The 24,084-nt window shown below is 39.6% G+C and overlaps 1 protein-coding gene across 1 annotated transcript; it reads left to right on the forward strand.

The window, feature by feature from the left end:
- Positions 1 to 1,901: 1,901 nt before the first annotated feature.
- On the forward strand, positions 1,902 to 20,407 carry LOC127498630 (gamma-aminobutyric acid receptor subunit rho-1). The gene is made up of 10 exons (XM_051868221.1): positions 1,902 to 2,271; positions 8,778 to 8,828; positions 9,139 to 9,245; positions 10,084 to 10,151; positions 10,392 to 10,615; positions 12,845 to 12,927; positions 13,083 to 13,223; positions 16,024 to 16,176; positions 16,670 to 16,866; positions 19,672 to 20,407. Exons 1-10 carry the CDS (start codon positions 2,156 to 2,158, stop codon positions 19,966 to 19,968), a joined length of 1,437 nt encoding a protein of 478 aa, XP_051724181.1. The 5' UTR covers positions 1,902 to 2,155; the 3' UTR covers positions 19,969 to 20,407.
- Positions 20,408 to 24,084: the final 3,677 nt, after the last annotated feature.

A 24,084-nucleotide genomic window follows, 5' to 3' on the forward strand; every position in this document is an offset into this window, starting at 1 on the left:
CAGTGTGTTCGTGCAAAAAAAGAACTTTATTGTACACAGTGGTTTAACAATGAAATTTTGATGCAATTTAGAGTTTGTAGTACGTTACATATGCATTAATATGAGTTTACAGCATATTTGAATGTTAACTTTTACAAATGTTATGTATTTACTATTGCGTTTTTATTTGCGCTGTCATGTTATGTGAGATAATTGAGCACTACGTTTACTCATGTTAAATATTATATATAATTTCTATATATATATCATTCTTTAAGTGTTCACGCTCAGATGCATGGTGTGAGCGGAGAAGCAGAGGAATGAGAGAGTAGGCCTTCTAATGTGTATACTAATTGTCTCACACTACTCTGTTTAAGGGAATAAATCCATCTGCATATCCATCATCCCATTTGTGGTGTGGTTGTGTTTCCGTGGTGTCCGGAGGTTACCCCTTGACGTCTGCTACAAAAGCATGCTAACTGTTCTGTCGTTGGCTGCACAGACGAGCACTGAACACTATTTAGAGTCTCGTTAGCTTGGATAGCCTGAAGTTGACCCTGGCAAGATCGATTGCTAAAAAAGGAGCGTTTCTGTCCGAGCGATATGAGTTCTGAAAAAACATTCAATGGAAACTGCTGTATGTTATTTTATTGAGCAAGTGGTCAAAACTAGACAAGGGTAGGGTTATAGGTGCTGTGTTCCTTGATCTACAAAAGGCATTTGATACAGTAAATCATAACATACTCTTATCTAAATTATCATATTTTAATTTTTCAGCCAATACAATGAAATGGATTGAGTTTTATCTTACATCTAGGAAACATTGCACTCGGATTAAAACGCATCTCTTCCCCAAGAGATTATTCCACAGGGGTTCCTCAGGGGTCTATCCTTGGGCCTCTACTTTTTAGTTTGTACTTGAATGACCACATTTAAATGTGCGCAGATGACACTGTGATTTATGTACATGACAAAACGAAAGAACAGGTTGCACATAAATTATCATTTACATTGTCTAAAATTTCTGGCTGGCTTACTCAGTGCTACTTAACATTAAGCGTTCAGAAAACCTGCATGCATGTATTTTAAAATTAAAAAGAAAGAAGTCCAACCAGATATCCTAGTTATTGACAAAAAGTTACAAATTGTGCAGGATTTTAAATATCTGAGTTATTTTAGACTTTCACCTGGCATTTGAAAAGCATGTTAAAAATAATTTGTGCAGTGACACTTCATCTTAGACATTTCAAATTTATATGGAGTTGTCTTTCAACAGAAGCATCTTTCAAAAGGGGTTTTGCCAAATAGATATCACCATTGTCATATAATTAAAGTTTTGTTGTTGTTGTTGTTTTTTTTACTTTTGACAATTGTTATATTTCACATTTGTTGTTTAATGTACAAGATTAATAATCTTGCACCACCACCCCTGAAAGAATGTCTTTTTGTGTGCTGAAAACCCAAGACAAACAATATCTTCTTCAAGATGGGATTGTGGGATTGTACTGATTTTGGTTGTTCAGCCTTTTCTTTAAGAGCTGTTATATATATTTTTTGTACTATATTATTTGGATTGCATTTTCAATTGTTAGGTGAGGAATTTTATTGTATATGTTCCTGTTGATGACTGTCTTAGATACGTCTTAGTTTCTCCTCCCCAGGGACTGCAGATGAAATTTAGCTCTGTAGCTAATTCTAGGGCCGTCATTGACTGTCCATTGTTCCTGTTAAATAAAATAATTAAAAAAAGGTTCTAAATATGAAGCGCCTGATGGAACCCTTTATAGTTGTATAACACAACTTTTTCTTAGGATGTCTGTTCTGGGAATGTTCAGGGATCTATTGTGTATCTGTCTGTCTGTCTGCGCAGCCTGCTCACGACTGACCCCGCCAGAGAAATGCAGAGCACAGTATCATTAGGAGAATTGGTTTGGGGCGGCGCATGGCAAGCAGAGCGCATCCGCCACTGCAGGGATAAAATCTGTGCCATCTGACGCTCAAGGATTTATGGGTTTAGTTGAAATTGCTTTTCCCAGTGTGGAGATTAAGCTGTGTGTGATGTTGACAGCACAGACTTCCATGTTGGTTCAGGCTGCAGCATTGAAGAACCGATGTCCGCAGGCGAAGCGCTGAGGCTGGCTGGGCTTGCAGAGCGCTGGGAATGTGAGCGCTGAGTATGTGCAGCATGCAGCTGGATACTGTGCTCGTGTTCATCTGCGTCTGTCAGCTGGGGGCCGCCGGGAGATCGGCCCACAAAAGAGGTCACAAACTGGAGACCTACAAGCAAAGCAGGTAATAATCCTGTTGTCAATCGTGCAAAGGAAGGAAATGAACTCTGATGGATTGCTTTGTACTTTCTCCCATCATGAAGTGTAACACAGAAAATGATGTTCTATTGTTTTAAATGCAGAGCTTTCTCATGAAATGCTGATGTGGGACAAATGTATCACCCCCCTATACTTTTATCGTTGTGTGTGTGAAACATTCAGCCAGTGCAATGCAGGATTTCATATCAGTGTCTGGAGCTTGGGTTTCACCCTTGTGTGGACAGAAGGCACTAGAAAGGCATCATCCCTTAAGATGTAATCAGACAGCATATGGTAATTTCCTGTGAGTTTCTTATCAGTGATCATCATCTAGTTCAGTGGCTGTAAACCTTTTAATTTGGCTTGATGGAAAAGCAGCTTTCATCACCACTGAAGCTTCGAGCATCTTACTTTAAATCATCCTCATCTTAGTTAAACGTGTCTCGTTTTACACACACAGGTTCCAAAAGGGGGTTTTCACAGCAATGCGATTGTGGAGCCAAAATGCTTCTTTCAGTGACCTGTTCTTAAAAGAATAGTTTTTTTCTTAGTGTGAAGAACATTTTAAAATTCTAAAGAACCTTTTTTCACTATAAAGAACCTTTTGTGCAATGGAACAGGGTCAGTGGGGTTCTATATAGAACTCTAGGTTTCTTGACTAAATTTTAAAGATCCCTTTATGCCAAAAAGGTTCTATATAAAGAGAAATGTCTAAATTGATTCATAATACTTCCATGTTTAACAGGTAATTTCATTTTTTTTTCCTAGTGATAAAGTATGTTTATGAGCTGTTTAAGTCATAAAATTAAAATAAAAAATTAATTAATTAAAACTAAATCCAATGATTACATGATGGGAAAAGGTGCTATAGATTCTAAAAAGTTCAACAAACAAACATCTGCCAATGGGGTCTGGAAAATCAACATAATTCAAAGGAAAAACAAGATTATTTGGAAGATATGTGTTCTTGTTTTAAGCGCAAAACCCTTATTTTTAGGAAGTGTGTGATCTCCCTGCACCGTTTCAAGCAGGAACAGATGATGGCAGATCAGTGTTGTGTCGGGGCAGTGGAGGAGACGCTGCTGGTTTGTTCTGGGGAACAGAGAGGATTTCTGCTGAGCGGATTATTAACCAGCTGCTGGTGAGCGACCGCAGCCGCTCGCTCTCAAACAGTAACATCACGTCAAACATCACGGCCTGCTTCTGCTGCTCTATTCTTCAGCTGTCGTTTGCACATGACAATGAGGATGATGTGCTTGATTTGAGCTGAAAAACAAAGATGCTTCAAAAATAGTTAAGATGCATGTGATGCATATAAGGAAATTAAGCTGTACAACACAAGTTGGAATTGACTGAAAAAGCACAAATGGCTGCTATCACAAACTTACAATAATGACAATATCTATTGTAAGAAACTTTTATTTACTTTCCAAAACTTATCATACACTGATAACTACTACTGATAATTCAAGTGTGCATACAACTGAAAGTAACAAAATATACCATATATTCCTCATAGAAATGAGGAAAAACATAATGCGTAAATGTGTGTCGACAAATATAAACACACATATAGAAAAATGCTATGCAAACATGCTGATTTCACATCATTTGAAACGGCTACAGTACCGGAAAAGATTCATGGGCATTAATTTGCTTTATTTTAACAAAATGTTTAGTTTTTACCTAAAACCTTCCCCATTCAGATTTTAATACACAAACATGGACATCCACATTTGAATATTTCATACAATGGGCTTAAACAGCTCACCCTTTTACACCGGAATTAGTTCAGAAACAACTGAGTCATGACCCACACTTCCATTTACAATAAAAAATCTTAAAATTCTGCATTAGTGACTTACTTTACACACCATCAGTCGCACACGCACTCAAGCTCCGAGGATCTCCTGTTCTGGCTCATTTTGAGTCAGACTTGTGAATTCAATGAATCATTAACTGGAGACTCGCTCAGAATGGTTAATTTGAATCAGTGATTTGTTGACTCGAGAACAGATGCAGTCGGATCAGTCCAATTATGAATGAATAGTTCAGTGTGATTTGCGAACTGATTTAGCAGGTTCATTGAAAAGAATTAGCTTGTTCATGAATCATACACCGTTGTTGCATCTTTGAGTGGGTGAGTTTCCCTTTCGAAGGAACTTGTGCTGCATCCAAAGATGCTATGGGGAACACCTCTGAGTGACTGTGTCTGAAGCATGTGTGCAACAACTCCAATCTTGATTGGTGCTGCGTCACTCTGTGACATATGACAGCATACCGCAGAAGCTATAAAGGTTATCTGGAACAAAGTAGGATCAGCTTCTGTTCTTTAGCAAGTGCTCTGTGTAAACTGTCAGTCTTATTTGGTGTTGTTTGTCCCCTTTAAAATAAGAAAACGGTGGGTGATAAGCAGTTTAGATTGCGTGTGCTTCCTTTCCCTCGTTACATCACAGGTGGGGACACACATGATCTCTGTGTGAGCTGCTTGGGAGCGGAACATGCACGGTCAGCTCTCAAGGGGGCTGGCTGTGCACACTGTGAACAGCTTCTGCTAAGGATGCTCTGCTCCCGTCTGGCCATTTTTGATGAAAGTGGCCAGACTCGTGCCCCTCGCGGTTCGGGTCCCGCATCTGCTGAGACAACACGGCGTTTCGGATCATGGGGGTCCCAAATGGAGCTGTGGAGGACTTTGAGATTGCTTCGGCCTATTCTCAGCTCTCACTTGCTTACTTCAGCGCCTATGCTCTGGATCCGGAAGCCCGCTCTTGCAGCTTCTTCTGCCCCAGGAAAGAGTTCGATGTTGGCACTGTCTAGCTCTGAGGACGTAGATGTGATCAGCATCAAGGCAAGGGATTTGGAAGACTTGCCACTCCTGTTCTTTGGTTATGAGGATCTCTTAGAGGTTGTGAATCGTGCTGTGGCCAAGTTGAATATCGAATGGACGACCGAGAAGCAGGAAGCGCATCGAAGAAGCAAGCTAGATGAGTGCTTCCTGCAGAGCAAATCACAGCCTCCACGTTGGGCCTGCAATATTTTACAGACCTCCACACAGAGTTGTCAAGATCCTGGAACAAGCCATTCTCCTCTCGAGTTTCAGCCCCACTATTTCGTATTACACATCAATTATGGGGGTGAGGGAGAATGGCTATGGGACGATGCCTATGGTTGAAGAGACACTAGGATGCTATCTCACACAGTGATGCTACATCATCCCTAAAGTCCCCAACCTTGGCCACTAAACTGTGCAGAATTACATCATCCCTGGTAGGCAAGGAATATATGGCGGCAGGTCAGGTGGGTGCTTGCTTGAATACGATGGCAATCTTGCCATCCCACCAAGCCGACCTGCTTAGGGAACTAGACAAAGGTGGAGGGGTTGGGCCTGACTCTATTAAAAAGCTATGTCAGGCCACGGACCTGTGTCTCCATGCCATTAAGGAGATGGCCCATGCAATCTGCCACTCAATGTCAGCCCTGGTGGCTACGGAGAGACACCTTTGGCTTAATCTATCTGGCATCAAAATGTTCCTCCTTGATGCTCCGCTGTCTCCTCCTGGCCACTTCGGTGAGGCTGTAAGCTCAGTTGTCGAGAGGCTTCAGCAGACAAAGAGACAGTCGGCAGTCTTTATTCCCCGCTGTTCTCAGGCCCGGGGACTGCCAGCCATCAATATCAGGTTCCTCGCATTGTCAACAGCAAAAGGAGAGTGTTGCATTTCTAAAAGAGGCATGCCGTTTGTGACCTCAAGATGTTGTCATTACCCATATAAGGCAGTTGGAGTAGAGACTAAACTCCAAGAAAAGTATGCAATCCCCAGTTCAGAGGACAACTTTGCATAGACTTTGCAAGATGCATACACGAAATCAGCGTCCAGAATCAAGCTAGGCCAGGCCATCACAGTAAAGCAGTTTCAGAGACTGTTGGGGCTCATGGCAGCTGCGTCTAACATGATAACTTTTTGCCTGCTGTACATGAGACTATTACAGTGGTGGCTCAGAACCAAGGGATTTTTTCCAGAAAGGCAATCCTTTCCGCATGACCAAGGTTACGCGCAGATGACTTTGTACTTTGGTGATGTGGAAGAAACCTTGGTTTCTGTCCCAGGGACCTGTAGAGGGTCTGTAGAGAGGGCATCATCTCTTGTGGCACATAAATAGTCTGGAGATGACAGCTGTTTTCTAGCTCAGAAATACCTCCTCCCAGACCTTAGGGGCTTCCATGTTCTTGTTCGAACAGCCAATACTTCAGTAGTTTCATATTGAAAATCATCAGGGGGGTACGTGGTCGCACCCTCTATGCAGACTGGCACACCAGATCCTCCTGTGGTCCTGCTTTCCCTCAGAGCATTTTACATCCCTGGGCACCTCAATGTGGGAGCAGACATCCTGTCAAGGCAGGGACTGAGGCCTGGGGAGTGGATACTTCACCTGAGATGGTGAAGTTAATTTGGAGAAAGTTTGGCCAGGCGAAAGTGGATCTGCATCACAAGAGTCGACCTACTGTCTGCTCTGGTTTTCCCTTATGCATCAAATTCCTCTTGTTCAGACATGGCCGAGGCAACATCTGTACACTTTTTCTAAACAGAGTTCCCCAGAACGGCGTCAGTCTACTCCTAGTAGCCCTTTACTGGCCAGCTCGAGTGTGGTTCTTCTTGGGAGATTCTTGTCAGGAGGGACCTTCTGTCACAAGCCGAGGGCATAGTACTGTATATATCCCCGGCCAGAGATGTGGAAATTGTGGGTCTGGCCTGTGCTGGAGTTCCTTCAGGATCGTTTCTCTGCTGGTCTATACCCCTCCACGCTTAAGGTCTATGTGGCGGTAATAGCTGCCTTCCAAACACCATTAAGCGATGGGTCTTTGGGAAGACACCAGTTGGTACCTCGTTTCCTTCGTAGCATTCTCAGGATGAGGCCTGCCTCATGAGAGAGTTCCAGCCTGGGATCTGGCTGTGGTTTTACAGGGGCTGTCCCTGGCACACTTCAGACATATAGACTCTGTCTCTGAGAAATTTCTCCCTTTGAAGATGGTATTCTTGTTGGCTATCACTTCTCTTAAAGACCCCCTGTGGTAAAAATTAAGTTTTTAATGTTGTTTATATGTCTATGTGTGTTTTTGATATGCTAAGACAAACCATGCTTAAATTCATAAGTCAGCACCATTGCTGAGTATTTTATCCTTAAAACTGCAGTGAACAGTCTCAAAAACACAATTTGAAATTGCCAGTGTTTCTTACATCACAATCTACCTTTTAACCAATCACATCAACGTGTGGGCAGACTTTAGCATATCATTAACTATGCTCTGAAACATGGAAGTCAGAGAGGTCACGTAATCATGGTATATTTTTCTGTTGATATGAAAAATCGTGTACATTTAGCATTATATCGGGTGAATTATGTATATGATCTATATTACAATGTTGTGATGAACTATATGCTTTTCTCCACTGACGTGCTAAGTTGTTCAAAGCGTTTCTAAGGATACTGATTTTTAGAAAGCAGACTAAGATGGCAACATGGTTTGTGTAACATTAGCAACACATTATTAGCTGTTTGATAAGGGCAAGGGTATACAAGGGTGTAGTTACATTCAAGCTATTTTAAGGCATGAAGTATTTTTTTAACAGGAAAAAACATTTAAATGAAGATCAAAGATGAGTTTTAAAGGATAAAATTATTGACTACAGGGGGACTTTAAGAGGGTAGGAGGTTTGCAGGCCCTGTCAGTTGCCTCCTACTGCTTAGAGTTTGCTCCGGGTAGGGTGAAGGATATTCTTCACCCTAGACCGGGCTAGGTGCCTAAGGTACCATCGAATACGGTACATTCTATGATTCTGCAGGCCTTCTGTCCTCCTCCTTTTGTGTTGACGGTCCAAGAGAGGCTACAATCACTTTGCCCTGTGAGGACTCCTGAGATTTATGTTCAGAGAACCTCCCGATGGCAGAAGTCTAACCAGTTATTGGTATGCTTCGGGTCCCCCAAGAAGGGGTCCTCAGCTTCTAAGCAGTCCATTAGTAAATGAACTGTGGAAGCAGTTTCTTTTGCCTATGAGGCGCATGACATGCCCTCGCATCTGTGGGTAAGAGCCCATTCTACCAGGAGTATGACCACGAAAGCTTTATTGTCGGGGGTCTCCCTTCAAGAAATCTGTGATGCCGTGGGCTGGTCTTCCCGCACACATTTATAATGACATATGACGTGTTTTTATGAAATGTAGTGAAGTAAAAAGTATGATGTTGTGCTTTGGAATGTAGTGAAGTAAAGGTAAAAGTTTCCCAAAATAAAAATTCTTGAAAATGTAGCTACTTAAGTACAGTAAGGAAGTATTTTTACATCCAAGTATTTTGTCAAACGAGACCAATATAAGTGCAGTGCTCTCAACTCCATTAAACACATTTGGTCATGTTGTTTACATCCACGCTGCTGAATCACTGCAGATGTGCAGATTCTGTTGATATGGCAGAATTTCATTTAATTTTCTTCCCCCACAGATTACGGAGAGAAACAACACGAGTGGATGGAGGAAGCCACAAGTCTGGCAGGTGCAATATCATTCAATATGGATTTTTTATAGTGATCTTTAAAAAAGTTACACGAATCAGCAACTATAATGTATCATTTTTGTGCTAACGTTTTTAAAGAACATTAATAAAGACCAGTTAAATTTGAACAAACACTCTATTAATGTTACTGGAAGAATGTTTGTTCATAACTTTGAGAGAACCTTGCCAAAGTTCTGAGAACATTTCCTGTCAGCTGGGATGTTGCTTTTGAAGCATTTCATTTAGTCCCTCATCCGCACAGAGCTTCAGCTCACACCTTTGTCTAATAGTTTTACTCTTATCATTTTAGCCCGATCTTCAGAAGAAGTCCAGACATGACAAAGTCTCCTATGACCAAATCAGAGCAGCTGTTGAGGATAGATGACCATGATTTTACAATGAGACCAGCATTTGGAGGTGAGCATGAGCTGCTTATAATATCCAGATTGATATGAGATATCTGCACACAAACACTGGATGCTGGAAGCTGCACGCTGTATTGGTCATGCTTGAATTTGTGTTGCACATGGATTTGTGGTTAATATTTAATATGTTTTGTATTTATGAATGGTTTTAATTATTTAGTCCATGTTATGCAGTCCAACCCTATCTACGTTGCAAAGAAATGATTCTTACTCAGTATTTTTGTCTTGTTTTCCCAGTACAGGCTATATTTGCCAGTGTAGGCTATAGATATAATGTTTAGATATTTGTACTGGTTAACAAGACAAAAATACTAAAAAAGAAAATAATTTTTGTAGTGCAAAACACTGGACACACATGTATGCAATTGGCAGAGCCTTTAGTTCATTTTTATCCATTTTTCATCCCCTGGGAATCAAACCCACAGCACTGGTGCTGTTTGAGGAACATGTTAAAATACCACTTTCTACTGCAAAGAAGAGCATCCGTTTCATAACTCGACTGAGTTATACTGGTTGATAACATTACAACACTTTTCATGAACTCTTTGGCTTTGGCTTGTCATGTGGAGAATATTCTGGCACTAGGGAAAAGGAAAACAGACGTGGCGAGTGTCCAGATGTGAGACAGTCAGTCAGCAGCACTGTGAACGCTCGTGACCCACTTGCATTTGAGTGCTTGTGTCACTGAGCTAAAATAGGCCACAAACACTGCGGCGTTAAATCCCGTCTGCTCACAGAAACCGCATTACTGTAGGCACAATGGACATATTTTCTAGAATGAAATATTTTATGATAATGCTTTCATTGTAATCTATGAAAACGATCAACAGGACCTCCGATTCCAGTAGGTGTGGATGTTCAGGTTGAAAGTCTCGACACCATCTCTGAGGTTGATATGGTGAGTGTTTGAGTCATGAGCAGTGTTGAAAATGCTGATGAATGTTTCCTACAGTACTGTGTTGCTTGCTGGTTATTAATCATTAAATGTAACGCTGATGTCAGTAATCATATTGCTTTGTGTTGTACGTAAGATCGCCCTTTTGCCTGTGGTAAAATCACTGTAATACACAACCTTGAACTGTTGGTTTTAATGTTTTCAATAACTTAGTAACTTTTAACATCTGATATTTCCCATCAGGATTTTACGATGACACTGTATTTAAGGCATTACTGGAAAGATGAGCGCTTGTCTTTCCCGAGCACTAACAATCAAAGCATGACATTCGACAGCCGGCTGGTGAAGAAGATCTGGGTGCCCGACATGTTCTTTGTTCATTCCAAAAGATCTTTCATCCATGACACAACGACAGACAATGTGATGTTACGAGTGTATCCAGACGGCAACGTCCTCTACAGTCTGAGGTGAACCTGTTAGAAACCCTCTAATCATCTCATTCCTGAATTTAACTTAAAATTGGAATATTACATGAAACATTTGCAAATAAAGCAGTGTTTCCATCCCATGTGTTCAAGAGAACAAAATCGTCACTTCCTGGAAAATTAGTGCAAAATATCAGTAATAAAAATGGAAGTTGCTGCAATCGGGCTCTTTTTTCCTCCATCATAAATGAGTTGCGTCTCAGAGCGGCAGATGAAACACCATAAACGCTGTCATTTTCTCTTTTGCGTTCGGATGCTGGGGCCTCATCAATAAAATGTTGCGCAGAAACCGTCCTACATTTGATCTTACGATCATTTCTCAGATGTGCGTACGTGATTCATAGAATAAACGTACACACAGAAAACGAGCATACGCCTCTCTTTCAGGTGTAATCTATAAATCGCAAATAATTTTGAATTTACGCACAGCTGAATGCTTTCAGCTCTCCGTGTTTTAAACGACACCTAATTAATGACATTTACATATAAAAGATCAACAGTCATCGTACAAATCCTTGGTGAGCATCAAGAATAGCTTAGATTTCCAAAAACTTGCAGTAATCTGACAAGGAAAAGTGCGTACGTCTGTTCAGACCCTGATGTGGCACTAAGCACGTCAAAGACCATTTTTATAAATATGAGCGTTGGCGTGGATTTAAGCTTACACACACTCTAAAATCAAATCTGTGTGTACGCACGCTTTATAAATGAGGCCCCTGGTGTTTGGGAACACAATCGTGTGAGACGCTTCTGGAGGGAATTAAACCAAATCATTCTGATGACAGACTTTGGGTGCTTCTCAATTCTCATTTGTGCATCCACGCTTCCTTTCCTCGCGTCTTAGCTCCACCCCTTCAGGATGCGAGGGAAGGACGCAAGGAAAAGACTCGAGGATGGAGGAATTGAATCAAGTGTGATATCCTCGCTCCCTTTAGCGTCGCTTCAAAGTGTGATCAGCTGCACTCGAGGGATCTACCCACATGTTGTTAAAATTTTGGTTATTTTTTTAAAAAAAATATAATATATTAATAAAGCATGATGCCCCGTTGAAATACGTGCGATGTAAAGTTTATTTAAATGGCAAAACTAAAGCATACATTTAAATTATTGTGACAGATATGAAGGGGGAGGAGAATGTATACGTGCATCACGTTTCTCGACGAGAAAGACTTCCACAAAGGATACACCTGTGTATCCTCGCTCATGACTCCTCAGGAAGCTTCCTCACTCCTCGATCCTCGCCTCCTCGTGGTGCAATTAGAGAATTGAGATGTCCTTCAAGATGGCTGAGTTTGATCAGTTTCCGGGTCATAGGATGGAGGACGGAGGAGCGAGGAAACGGGGAGGGATATTGAGAAGCACCCATTGACTCAGGCATTTCAGAACAACATTTGAGATGCTGTGATGCGATTGGTCCGCTGGTTAGTCCAGTTATCCAATCACAGCCTCTGCTGAGGCAAAGTCATGTGAGGTTTTAAGGGGTTTATTCGGAAAATGTGTTTCCATCGTAGTTTATGCGCATGTCTTCTTATCAGATAAAACAATGATCTGTGTCAGTTAAGTGCATCTTTTTATGCACATTTTTAGAAAGTTTGTGCATCTTGAAGTTTCCATACAGCATTTTTTATGTGATATCCCAAAATTCAAAATAGGTGGTTGGAAACATGACAATCCTATGACAACTGACAAATCAGCTCAAACTATTAAATCTGCAAAGACCATAAAAACACAAAATAGATTTCTATAGAGCTCAAAACTCTTAAAATGCAACAATTAAGGCCTGATATACTCACAGTGAAGTTTTTTTTTTTTTTTCGTTCTTTGCTAAGGGGTAAAAAAAGTTTGAAATACCTTTGCAGTGATATACCCATTTAGATGAATATGTAAATATGTGCTGTGCGCTCTCCTCTCAATAACAAAATAAATTGTTAACAAATTATTGTTAGTGATCTGGTTTTGTTGTGGGCAAACCCCCATCCATTGAGACCAGACTAAAAACACAACAGATCAGGCCGAATGAATAACAGCAGCAAAACTCTTCCATAACATGATACTTCAACATTAAAAAACGTGCCAATAACAGAAGATGAACTGGTCCATTTGCTCTGCAATCCACTTCCGATGCATGTCAGCTTGTCACTGGACGACGTCATGAATCATCCTGAACTAACCTGTATGAACTAACATTTGATGTCTTACATGTTGTTGTAGAGTGACTGTCACTGCCATGTGTAACATGGACCTGAGTCGATTTCCACTAGACACACAGACATGCTCACTAGAGATCGAGAGCTGTAAGTACACAAACACATCACACATGTCATCTTCAAGTCCATGTGGTTTTGTTGAACTGAAGAAATAAGATGCATGTGGGGCTGGTCATTGAAAATGTGCAGAGACAAAACCCTGCTTATGTGATGATGTGGATTTACACGTGTTGTTTTCTCAGATGCTTACACTGACGACGATCTCATGCTTTACTGGAAGAAGGGTAACGAGTCGCTGAACACCGACGACAGGATTTCTCTGTCTCAGTTTCTCATCCAGAAGTTCCACACCACAACTAAGCTTGCTTTCTACAGCAGCACAGGTGACAGCTTTCATGATGTCTGAAATGTTTTAAAGGGGACCTATAATGCCCCTTTTACAAGATGTAATATAAGTCTCTGGTGTCCCCAGAATGTGTCTGTGAAGTTTCAGCTCAAAATCACCCCACAGATAATTTATTACAGCTTGTCAAATTTGCCCCTATTTGGGTGTGAGCAAAAAGACACCGTTTTTGTGTGTGTCCCTTTAAATGCAAATGAGCCACTGCTCCTGGCCCACTTTCCAGAAGAGGGCGGAGCTTTAACAGCTTGTGCTTCGGTTGCTCAACAACAACAAAGCTGGAGAATCTCACGCAGCCAAAATGAGGATTGTCAGTAACGGTGTTCATCCTTACATTGTTCAAGTCATTGGAGCCGACACTGATGGAGAGACTCAGGAAGAAGTTACAACTTTTAGAATGAAACTGGACGTTTCTGAATGGTTAGTGGATAAATTTATGTAGTTGCTGTGGAGTTGATTCAACTCATCGACTAGCATGAGCTGTCATGTTAATGTTTTGTGCAAAACCAGCATTGAATTGACCCTCGTTTGTGAAGCAGTCCGACGTAAAACGACGGCACGGTAACAACACTCTACAACAACTCTTCCTCTTCTCTAAAGCAGCCCAACATGGCCTCGCCCCCTTTGTTGTGCACATTTCACACACAAATTTGTGCGTAGACATGCTTAGTGAATAAGACCCATTGTTCTCATAATACTTGCAAAAGATAAAACATTTGCATAACTAAGAAAATATGTTTTAAAACATTTCACGAGTTCACACTTACATATAATTAGATAGAGTAAAGGTTATGAGTATTTGGCGTGCTGTCCAGGGGGAGGGCTCCGAGCTCGGAAATTTGGCCCAAGCCCAGAGTACTCCCCCTGGTTGTTTAGAAGTGAGGAGATAGGTTGGTGGAGGGATGCTGATAAACTGTCAACGAACAGAGGTAAGACTGCTGTATATATACCTCTTATCATTAATTAGGTTGATTAACTGGATGCGCTCCTCTTGTTGTCACGGTTTGAGTTTGTTTTGTTATTTTCCTAGTGTTTCATTGTGTTTTTGGTTAGTTTCTCCATGACCTAGTTTTCCCCAGTATGTGTAATTAGTAATCATTTTCCTCACCAGTGTCTTAATTATCTTGTTAAGGTCCTTTGTTTGTCTCATTTATATATACCCTGTGTTCTCCCTCAGTCTCTGTCGGTTCTCGTTGATTGTAATGTGGTTTCTCCTGTGTTTTCCTGGTTCCTGAGTGTTTGATGATTAAAGTCTACCTTCTAGAATTATTCCTCGTCATGACTATTTCTAAGTACCATGTTACGTAACAGAAGAACCGACCAGTACCAAAAGATGGATCTCACGCCACTGCCAATTCCAGAGTCTCGTCCCGTCATGGCCGCCATTCCATAGTCTCGTCCCGTCATGGCCGCTGCGCCTGAGCCCTCAGCCAAAATGGCCGCCGTGCATGTACCCCTAAGAGTACTGATTGAGTATGAGGGGATGTCTTGGTTCCCAGAAATGGCTCCAGCCCCTGCGTCCGCTCCAGTGTCGGCTCCAGCCCCTGAATCCGCTCCAGTGTTGGCTCCAGCCCCTGAATCCACTCCAGTGTCGGCTCCAGCTCCTGAGTCCGCTCCAGTGTCAGCTCCAGCCCTTGAGTTCGTTCCAGAGTCTGCTACAGAAAGTTCTCCAGAGACCACTCCAGGAAGTTCTCTAGAGTCATGGATCTAAACCTACACATCTCCACCCTCTGGATCTGGATCTAACTCCTCCCACTTTACATATCCCTAAACCTACCCGTCTCCGCCCCCTGGATCTCTTGTTCTGCAGTGAGGGGCTACTGGTCTTACTTCCTGCTGAACCTACGTAACAATGTAACAAATTTGCATAATCTCAGCCTATGGTCTTCATTGGCTGAACAGCGTCTCCTTTGCCCCGCCCTCAAACACTGTAGTTGTATCTGAGACTGGAAGAGTTTGGTTCATGTTGTTCATGCTGAGAAGATGCTGTTTTCTGCTGCCAAACAAATTTGATATGGTTTGATACGAGATTGATACGGTAAAACCGACGCCATCACTACTGTTCGTATCACTGTGTATCAAGTGCTGAAGAAGAGCTAAGATTCAGGTATGCTAATGAGCGTTTGGTTTCTGACCAATCATGACAGACTGGGCTATCTGACCAATCAGAGCAAGTTCTCGGAAAAGCTGGGTTTAGAGAGACCGAATCCTTGATTGAAGCGTTTTACACTGTGAGAAAAGATCTGATGCTGCAATGGATATTATGATTAGATTAAAGTGTTTTTTGACCTTGGACGCAAGGTCTGTTGTAGGAGACTCCAACCTGTTGTAGGAGACTCCAAAACAAAACTAGGAACCTTTAAAATAGCATAATAGGGGCTCTTTAACCTGAAGTTTATTAAAATATGTCAAGCAACATCTCAGAAACCTTGCAAGCTGTAGTTCTAATGTGGTGTTTTCGAGTTATAAACAGACACTAGCAAATAAAAAGAAGTCTACAAAACAATTGTATGTGGATCCAATACCAGCTACACTTTACATCTAAGCCCTCTTTCCACATGCTTTAACATTTCCCGTGTTATGTTGTTGGAACACCATGTCTAAATGTCTGGCACAACGACTTTTACAGCAATTGCAAGTCTTGTGGAGAGGTTTGAAATGATCTGGCCGTTTCTTTGAGCAACAGTACGTTAATAATATTGTAAAAATGCACCAACAACATAACTCACTTGCAAACATTGCCATATCATCGCAGCACTTTCATCCAGATTTGTCTTTTCCAGGCTGGTATAATCGCCTCTACATTCACTTCACTCTTCGTCGACACATCTTCTTCTTCCTGCTGCAAACGTACTTCCCGGCGACGCTGATGGTCATGCTGTCCTGGGTGTCATTCTGGATCGACCGCAGAGCTGTGCCTGCAAGAGTTCCTCTTGGTACGATAAAACTCATCAACTGTGATGATAAAATATGATTAGACAGTCCTTAAGCATTCAGAGATTATTCAGTTGTGTGGAGATCATCTTAAAAATCTCATCTTGCACTGCTCTGTGATGCACCACGCATTATGTAATCACGTTGGAAAGGTCACGCGTGATGTAGGCGGAAGTACTGATCGTGTTTACAAATCGAACGTGCAAAGACTAAGTCAAACGCCCTTTACAAAAAAAGGTAAAACAATGATGTCAGATGATTTTGAAGTTGGAGGAGAAAATGAGATGGAGTTTTTCGCCCTACCGCTGTACTTCCGCCTACGTCACGCAAATAGACACAGAATAGACTTCAATGGAGGTACATGTTTAGAATGTTTAGATATTAGATATTTGTGCTGGAAAACAAGACTACTTGCTACCTACTAACAAGACTAAATACTGAGGAAGAAAATCATTTTTTTGCAGTGAAAATCATATGAATGCTGCTTTCACACAGGCATCACGACGGTTCTTACGATGTCCACCATCATCACCGGAGTCAATGCCTCCATGCCCAGAGTCTCCTACATCAAAGCTGTGGACATTTACCTGTGGGTCAGCTTCGTCTTTGTCTTCCTCTCTGTTATCGAGTACGCAGCCGTCAATTACCTGACCACCGTACAGGAGCGCAGAGAGAGGAAACTCAGGAACCAAGTAAGATGCTACTCTCTGCTTTGCCAAAATAATGACTGTCTGATAGACAAACATGATGAGTAGAAGAGAGTGATACACAGAAATAAAGAAAAATCCCATTTAGAGCCAGAGTAAGGGGTCGAACCCCTGACAGCAACATATGGCGCTTTTCCACTGCGTGGTATGACTCGGCTCAGTTCGGTACGGCTCACTTTATTTTCGGTTTGCTTTTCCACTGCAGTTTAGTACCGCTTCAAAAGTGGGTGGGATTATAGACTGATCGTGTAGTTGCGCCGCCTCTACTGCCGTGGATTCACTCCTCGTCTACCAACGAGTCTGCACCTCATCTATTGACCACGATACAGCCATTTCTTTTTTCAAGTTGAGTGCGAACAAATGATACTGCGGTGGCTGTTACTGACTATCACTGAAAAAAATGATTTTTTGATGCTGTTCACTTTATTTAAACAACTTATTTTGATTCAACGCCATTGTATTAGGTTTCTGGTTTAAATGTGATTGATTCATGTTAAATTGACTTGAAACGATTACTCTTTGACTTAACTTGATGTTTTCATATTGGAATAACATGTTTCAATCAAGTAAACCCAACCAGGACTCAATCAAACAGGATTTTCACTTCCCATCATGCTTTGCAAAGGGGCTGAACTAGGAGTGTAAATATTGAAATAAAGTGTTATTTTAAGCAGTTTTTAGGAAGATGAGAAAATGGAAAGACTTTTTAATGTTTACTGTTCTATTATGTTGGTATTTAAAAGTTTCTGTCAATTAATAGTTTTAGGGTTACCATTGTGGTGAATTGTTGCACTTGTGCTTGGGTTGAGGACCTGCTAACAAACTTTCAAATTACTTTAATAAGAAAGTAATCACTGTAGTAGTGCTCTGGGTTGCATTTCCCAAAAGCATTGTAAGCCTATGTTGATTGTAAAACCATTGCCACCAATGGACTTATGATCAATTTAGGCTTTACAATGTTTTTGATTAAGGCAATTTAGGATGCATCCAGTATCACATCTAGATTTCTAACACAGAACATCACAAAAGTTATGTAAATCACAAAATTAAACAAGAAGAATTAAATGTAAAAATCAATGTATATGAAAACAATTTATTGTTTATTTATTGCTTTTTATTTATTTTATTTTAAATGAACACAATTGATTCTAGTTAATTTAACATGGTTAAATCTATTGGATTTTACTTGTCTCAATCATGTGGAACCACTGTCTATGATTGAATTGAGTAAGTTGGACATAACTATTTTACATAGATTCTTCCTTAGTCAGTTGTTTTGTCACAACTCAAGGATTTTGCATAGAGTAAAAATAAACCTTTAATGTTAATAAAAACTAAGTTGGTTGTGTTGACCCAACGTAAGTACATTAAATTGGAATAACAGAATTGCATAATGCTGAAATAAAGCAACTTAATCATGTGGAAATCCTTTCCATGATTTTTTTATGTTCGTTCAAAGAGTTATTTTTTTGAGTGTATTCAAATCTTGTGGGTTTGTTTCTTGTGTTTCAAATCCAATGACGCTGGTAGTGATGATTCTCTCTGATCAATCAGTGATCTGCAGTGTTTACACATCACATTTAGTATCGGTACGGCATGCTTGGAACTTCCACAGAGGTGGTACTATTTAAGCGTGTCATACCGTGCCATACCGAGCGGTACCATGCAGTGGAAAAGCGCCAAAAAGTGAGCCGTACCGAACCGTACCATGCAGTGGAAAAGCGCCAATAGTGTCGGCCCAGATCCGGCCCACATCTTGTCCGCGTATAATCCACATGTACCAGATGTGGGCCGGATCTGGGCCACACTATGTAACAAATTAGTTTTACTCAGTTACTGTACTTAAATAGATTTTGAAGTATTTGTGCTTTATCGGAGTATTTGTCTGTTGGGAAACATTTACTTCACTACATTCCAAAGCATAATATCACTCTTTTTACTCCATTTCATTAAAAACATATCAATCCTTATTATTTCGAACTGAAGAAATACCGAAGCCAAGACGCGATAGCAATATTCAATTCGTGAACGAGCCGATTCTTTCCAACGAACATGTTGAATTGGTTCACAAATCGCACTGAAGGATTCATTCATGAATCAAACTGATCCAATTGCAGCTGCTCTTGAATCGACTCACTGATTCAGTGAGCCGGACAAAATGAACCGGCATATTGTTGGAGCTTCAATGGCGCAAAAGCCAAGTTGCTAATACCAAATTTTAGTAATAATAAATCTTACATAGATCACGACTGTCAGTTATTTGTGAACTAAATCTGCTGTAAAAGTATATATAATGAGTATAATAATAAGTATAATGTATAATAAGTATAAAAATAAATTGACTAGTACTGACTACAATAAAAAATAAACATGGTTCATTGATGAGCGCTCTATACTTTAATGCTTAAGTACATTAAAAATCAATTACTTTTGTACTTTTACTCAAGTAATATTGAAAATGAGTGTTTGAATACTTTTTCTGGAGTAATATTTTTACTTTTCCTCAAGTACTTGATTTGTGTTTTCCATCCCACTGTGCTACTTTTCCATTGTTTTTTCTACGTAAATGCAAAAGACGAAAGCCTTTAAACATTGGACTCGCGTCTTTTGACACGTATGACACGCAGTTCTAAAAATGGGCGCTCAAGTTAAAAAAAAGTTCAACTTTTAAAAATACACATCTCTTGAGTTTTTTTTTTTCTTTTTCATTTCACTGAACTGAGTCTCTTGCGTTCTCCTGCATTCCCCTAACATGTCTGTCTCTCTTGTGTTTATGGCTGAACGTTGCAGTTGCCTTGCACATGTGGAATAGCAAACCCAGACGAGGACATGATGATGACCACATGCTACAGCGACGTGGATCCCAACACAACGGGGACTTACGGGATGCCTGAGAACGGCGGGAGGCAGGAGAGGATCCTGGCCCAGCTGACCCTCGCCGACGGTCAGAGTCAAAGTCGGGTCAAAACCTCACGGGGATACGTCAACATCTGGATAGACACTCATGCCATAGACAAGTACTCACGAGTGATCTTTCCCGGCGCGTACACCCTCTTTAACATCATCTACTGGTCCATCTACTCCTAACTGGATCAGTCCAATCAAGCGGCTCTGAGAACGACTGATAACTGGATCTCTCTGCCTTCTTGATCCAGTATCTCAAACTCTTCTTTTTTTGTGTGTGTTGTATGTTTATTTAACGACAGCAACTTTTTGAGGACATATTTGTTTGAATAATCTGTTATTCCTCACAAATAAAAAGAAGGAAATGTCTTGGAATCAGAGAACTGATCTGGGAAAAGCTGCCCTTTAAAGGCTCTGATAAACTCTGCGATTAGATGAATAACAAAATAAACACACAACAAAACCACAGCGGTGAGAAAACAGCAGTTCAGAAAGCATCTGATCATAGTGATGTGGATATGTTTGCTTCATCTCTCCAGTCACGTCATGTTTATTTATACAGAACTTTATACTATAGATTGCTTTAAAGCAGCAGCTTTTCAGTATTAAACATGAAAAACAGTGTCAGTGTCTCTTTCAGTAAGAATTACAGCTTCAGTTTCTACTATAAAGCGGCTCTCCAGTGTGTTCATGTTTTTACTCTCGTCTGACAGAAGAAATGAACCCGGAGAAGAATTACACCTCAAAGAAGGCGGAGCCTCAGAGCCACACCCCAGTGATTACATAATCACTACCAACCAATGGGAGTTCAGAGGTGTTTACCAGCTTGAGCACACTTTTCCAGAAAGTTCACTTCGACAAGCTGTTTTAAACTCATTTTGGCCTGATTTTGTTCATTCTTCGATTTTGTTTGAATTATTTCAATGCCTTTAGAAAGCTATAGACATCAACAACCAGCTAACAAAAATATGTTCTAAGAATGTTTTGTTAATGTTCTCATTAAGTTATGAAAACATATCTGAATGTTCTCAATGTTCAAAACATCCATTTAAAAAAAAAAAAAAAAAGACAATGTTTTAAAAATGCTGTTTTTTCTTGGTTATGTGAATGTTATAGAAAAACATTAAGGGAATGTTCACTTTTATCATTTTGCAAACATTATGGGAACGTTACGATTGATTTTTCTCTGGACCGTTTGAAACCATTAATAAGCAGTAAAGCTTAAAAAAACAAACATCCAACTAAACAGTTTCAGAAAAATGTTCCATGTATGATGTATAAATAACGTTTTTGTGCTAACATTTTGAGAATGCTTTGAAAATCAGATAACATTGAACAAACGTTTTATTAATGTTGCTGGAAGAACATTTGTTCATAACTTTGAGAGAACCTTGCCAGAACATTCTAAAAACGTTCCCTGTTAGCCGGGTACCATCTGTACTACAGCTATCCTACTTTTCCAAGAATGAGCAAACATTAGTCATTTTAATGCATGAAATATTTTTAATCATTTGTCAGTTTGTGTGGAGACGCTCTGTGTAAATGTACAGCAGCTCTGTAACACAAAGACAGTGTCATAATTCAATCATCTCACACTCCATGGACTGAAGCTTACATACAGTATGAGAAGCTGCAGTCCTCTGCTGGCGTTCACATGAACCTTTCTGCATGATTTTGATATTTTATATTCAGATGTTGAAGATAAAACCTTTATAAAATAACATTACAACATAAATAAATGCTTTTTATAATGTCATTTTTCATGTTTACTATTACAAACTGTGCTGTGTTGCATATTAGGTATGATAAAAATCATAGTTTATTTTTATGTTTATTTTTATTTAACAGAAGACAAACGATCCATGTTGTTTGATTCTGCATTGTGCATTACTCTTCTGAACATATGGATGGTTTTAAACCTTTGTTTTAATCCTTCTGAAACATACATGACCTTTGTTCTTTTTATAGATGGTCTAGTAATCTACTGCGGCCGCTAATGGACGCTGCGCTCAGACGCTTCTCACTGGTGTTACCAGCTAGTAGATATATTTATTATTCGTGTCATGACTCTTAGGATCATATTTCGTGTTTTAGCTCATGGTTTACACTTTTTACAATTGTTGTAGAATTTTATACAAACCCAAAAATCATATAGACTCCCTCACTGTAAACTCAAATGATTTCAAACCTGTGGCTTCTCATCACACTAGACAGAAATAAACATTGTTTTCTTAAGGTTCTTGTTTCAAGTTGTTTCATTTTGTTTTAATAAGTGCTATTTCCATTACACAACCATTTATATCCTGAAGTAAACTCTTAAAAGCTTCTTTATTGGCATCGACAGAGGATCTGGCGGCGATGTGTGGCTTAAGGTCCAAACTGCCCATATGCAGACAACCAATCAACTTTTTTCTGCAATTAGGCAAAGTTTTTTGGGTGTTATTACATAAAATTTAGTTTTGTGTTCAGAACTGTGTTAGATAACCATGTGCTGATTAGCATCTTTGAGCGGCGCAAAAATATCTAAAATTGTCACTACCGAAACAGTCACGACTGAAACATGTCATCATTGTTTTGGTAGTGACAAAAGGGAACACAATCATTTATTTGGTGGAAATAAACAACATTTTAGTACAGTTATGCAAATCATTAGTATTTTAATATGTTTTAGTGTTTTAGAATGTGAGTTAAAATCCTGTAATGTGATGTGGTCACTACCAACACTGTCACAAAATGTGCAGTCACGACCGAAACATGGGATGTTTTGCCAAAAATAAAGTATATTGAATGGTCAGCTAAGATGTTATTATAGTGTTTGGTTCGATGTATATTCAAACTAATGAATCCTTCACTTTGAAATCAGTTTGATAAACTTTATGACTTTTTTCCAGAGAAAGACTGGATTCAGAATACAACAAATCTCATAAATTACACTTGAAATAGTGTTAAAATTGTAATTGTTATTGTTTTACCTAAGATTTACCAATAGGTCAGTGTAACCCTTTATAATTTGTTATTGTGTTTCCGAAATAACAAATAGGCTACATAAATATAAATACTACTAATAGATGTTGAATTTGAACACAGTGGATTGTGACGACATGCTGTGCATTATTAAGACTTCTTTATTTATATAAGCAACATAACTAGCAGTAAAATGTAAAAGTTACTCGTGGAGGAACACTAATTTTTTTAGTTTTAGTAATTCCGTGAGTTGTGCTTCGGCTCCACTCTTCAGCGTGGATGAATATGATGGTTGGAGTCAAACATCGCCAAAACTCGCTTCCTCTAAAATAAATAAATTAATAAAATATTAAATAAAGATATATGCAAATATATATTGGGCCGATAACTGTCTGCAACGGTCATGTTGACATACAATTGAAAACAATTATTTTAAAATAAATAACCTTAAAAAAAGTTAAAGACAGTGATATTTTGAGATGTCTTACCCCTCCACTATCTGGGTCCCTTTCAATCCTTTGAAGTCTTAGGCCCGGTTTCACAAACAGGGTTTAGGCTAAACCAGGATTAGGCCCTCAATTAGGATATTTAAGTAGCTTTTATAAACATACCCTAGAAAAAAAACATTATGTGCATCTTGAAAAAAACAATGACACTGACATATTTTAAGATACTCAGTACCTTAAGTTGCTTTTAGTTAAAACAGCTCAAACATGCATTTTAGTCTGGGACTAGCTTAAGCCTTGTCTGTGAAACATGTGGCCTGTTGCATGAAGACCGGTTAAGCCAGTTTCAAATCAAACAATCAAAAATTAGATTTTGTTAAAAAAAAAAAATCCTTAGTGCATCATTAAAGTGAAGCCAAATATTCATTGCTTATTACGACACTCATCTCTGATACAGCTATTATATAATGATTAAGCATCAATCCTCATTTATAGGCAGTACTCTGTCATCATTTATACCCATTTATTTTATAGATAATCTTACCCACTAAAATCAGTGCAATTAAATGGAAAGCTGCTTAAAGGGATAGTTCACCCAAAAATGAAAATTATCCCATGATTTACTCACCCTCAAGCCATCCTAGGTGTATATGACTATCTTCTTTCAGACCAACACAATCAGAGATATATTTAAAAATATCCTGGCTCTCCCAAGCTTTATAATGGGAGTGAATGGGGGGCCTGATTTTGAAGCAAAATAAATAAATAAATAAATAGATAAATAATACATCCATACATCATAAAAGTAATCCATGGATATGGTTATTTTTCTTACAAAAACCCATCGCTTCAATTCAGAAGGCCTTTATTAACCCCCTGGAGCTGTATG

This window comes from Ctenopharyngodon idella, chromosome 17, assembly GCF_019924925.1.
Source record: "Ctenopharyngodon idella isolate HZGC_01 chromosome 17, HZGC01, whole genome shotgun sequence".
In the NCBI taxonomy this organism is placed as follows: Eukaryota; Metazoa; Chordata; class Actinopteri; order Cypriniformes; family Xenocyprididae; genus Ctenopharyngodon; species Ctenopharyngodon idella.

Bases quoted from the DNA above. Each gene is read 5' to 3' on its own strand.
- LOC127498630 (XM_051868221.1), top strand. From the start codon at position 2,156: ATGTGCAGCATGCAGCTGGATACTGTGCTCGTGTTCATCTGCGTCTGT. The intron at 12,928-13,082 runs GTAAGTACACAA...TTGTTTTCTCAG, and splicing joins CTCACTAGAGATCGAGAGCT to ATGCTTACACTGACGACGAT. The intron at 16,867-19,671 runs GTAAGATGCTAC...TGAACGTTGCAG, and splicing joins AGAGGAAACTCAGGAACCAA to TTGCCTTGCACATGTGGAAT.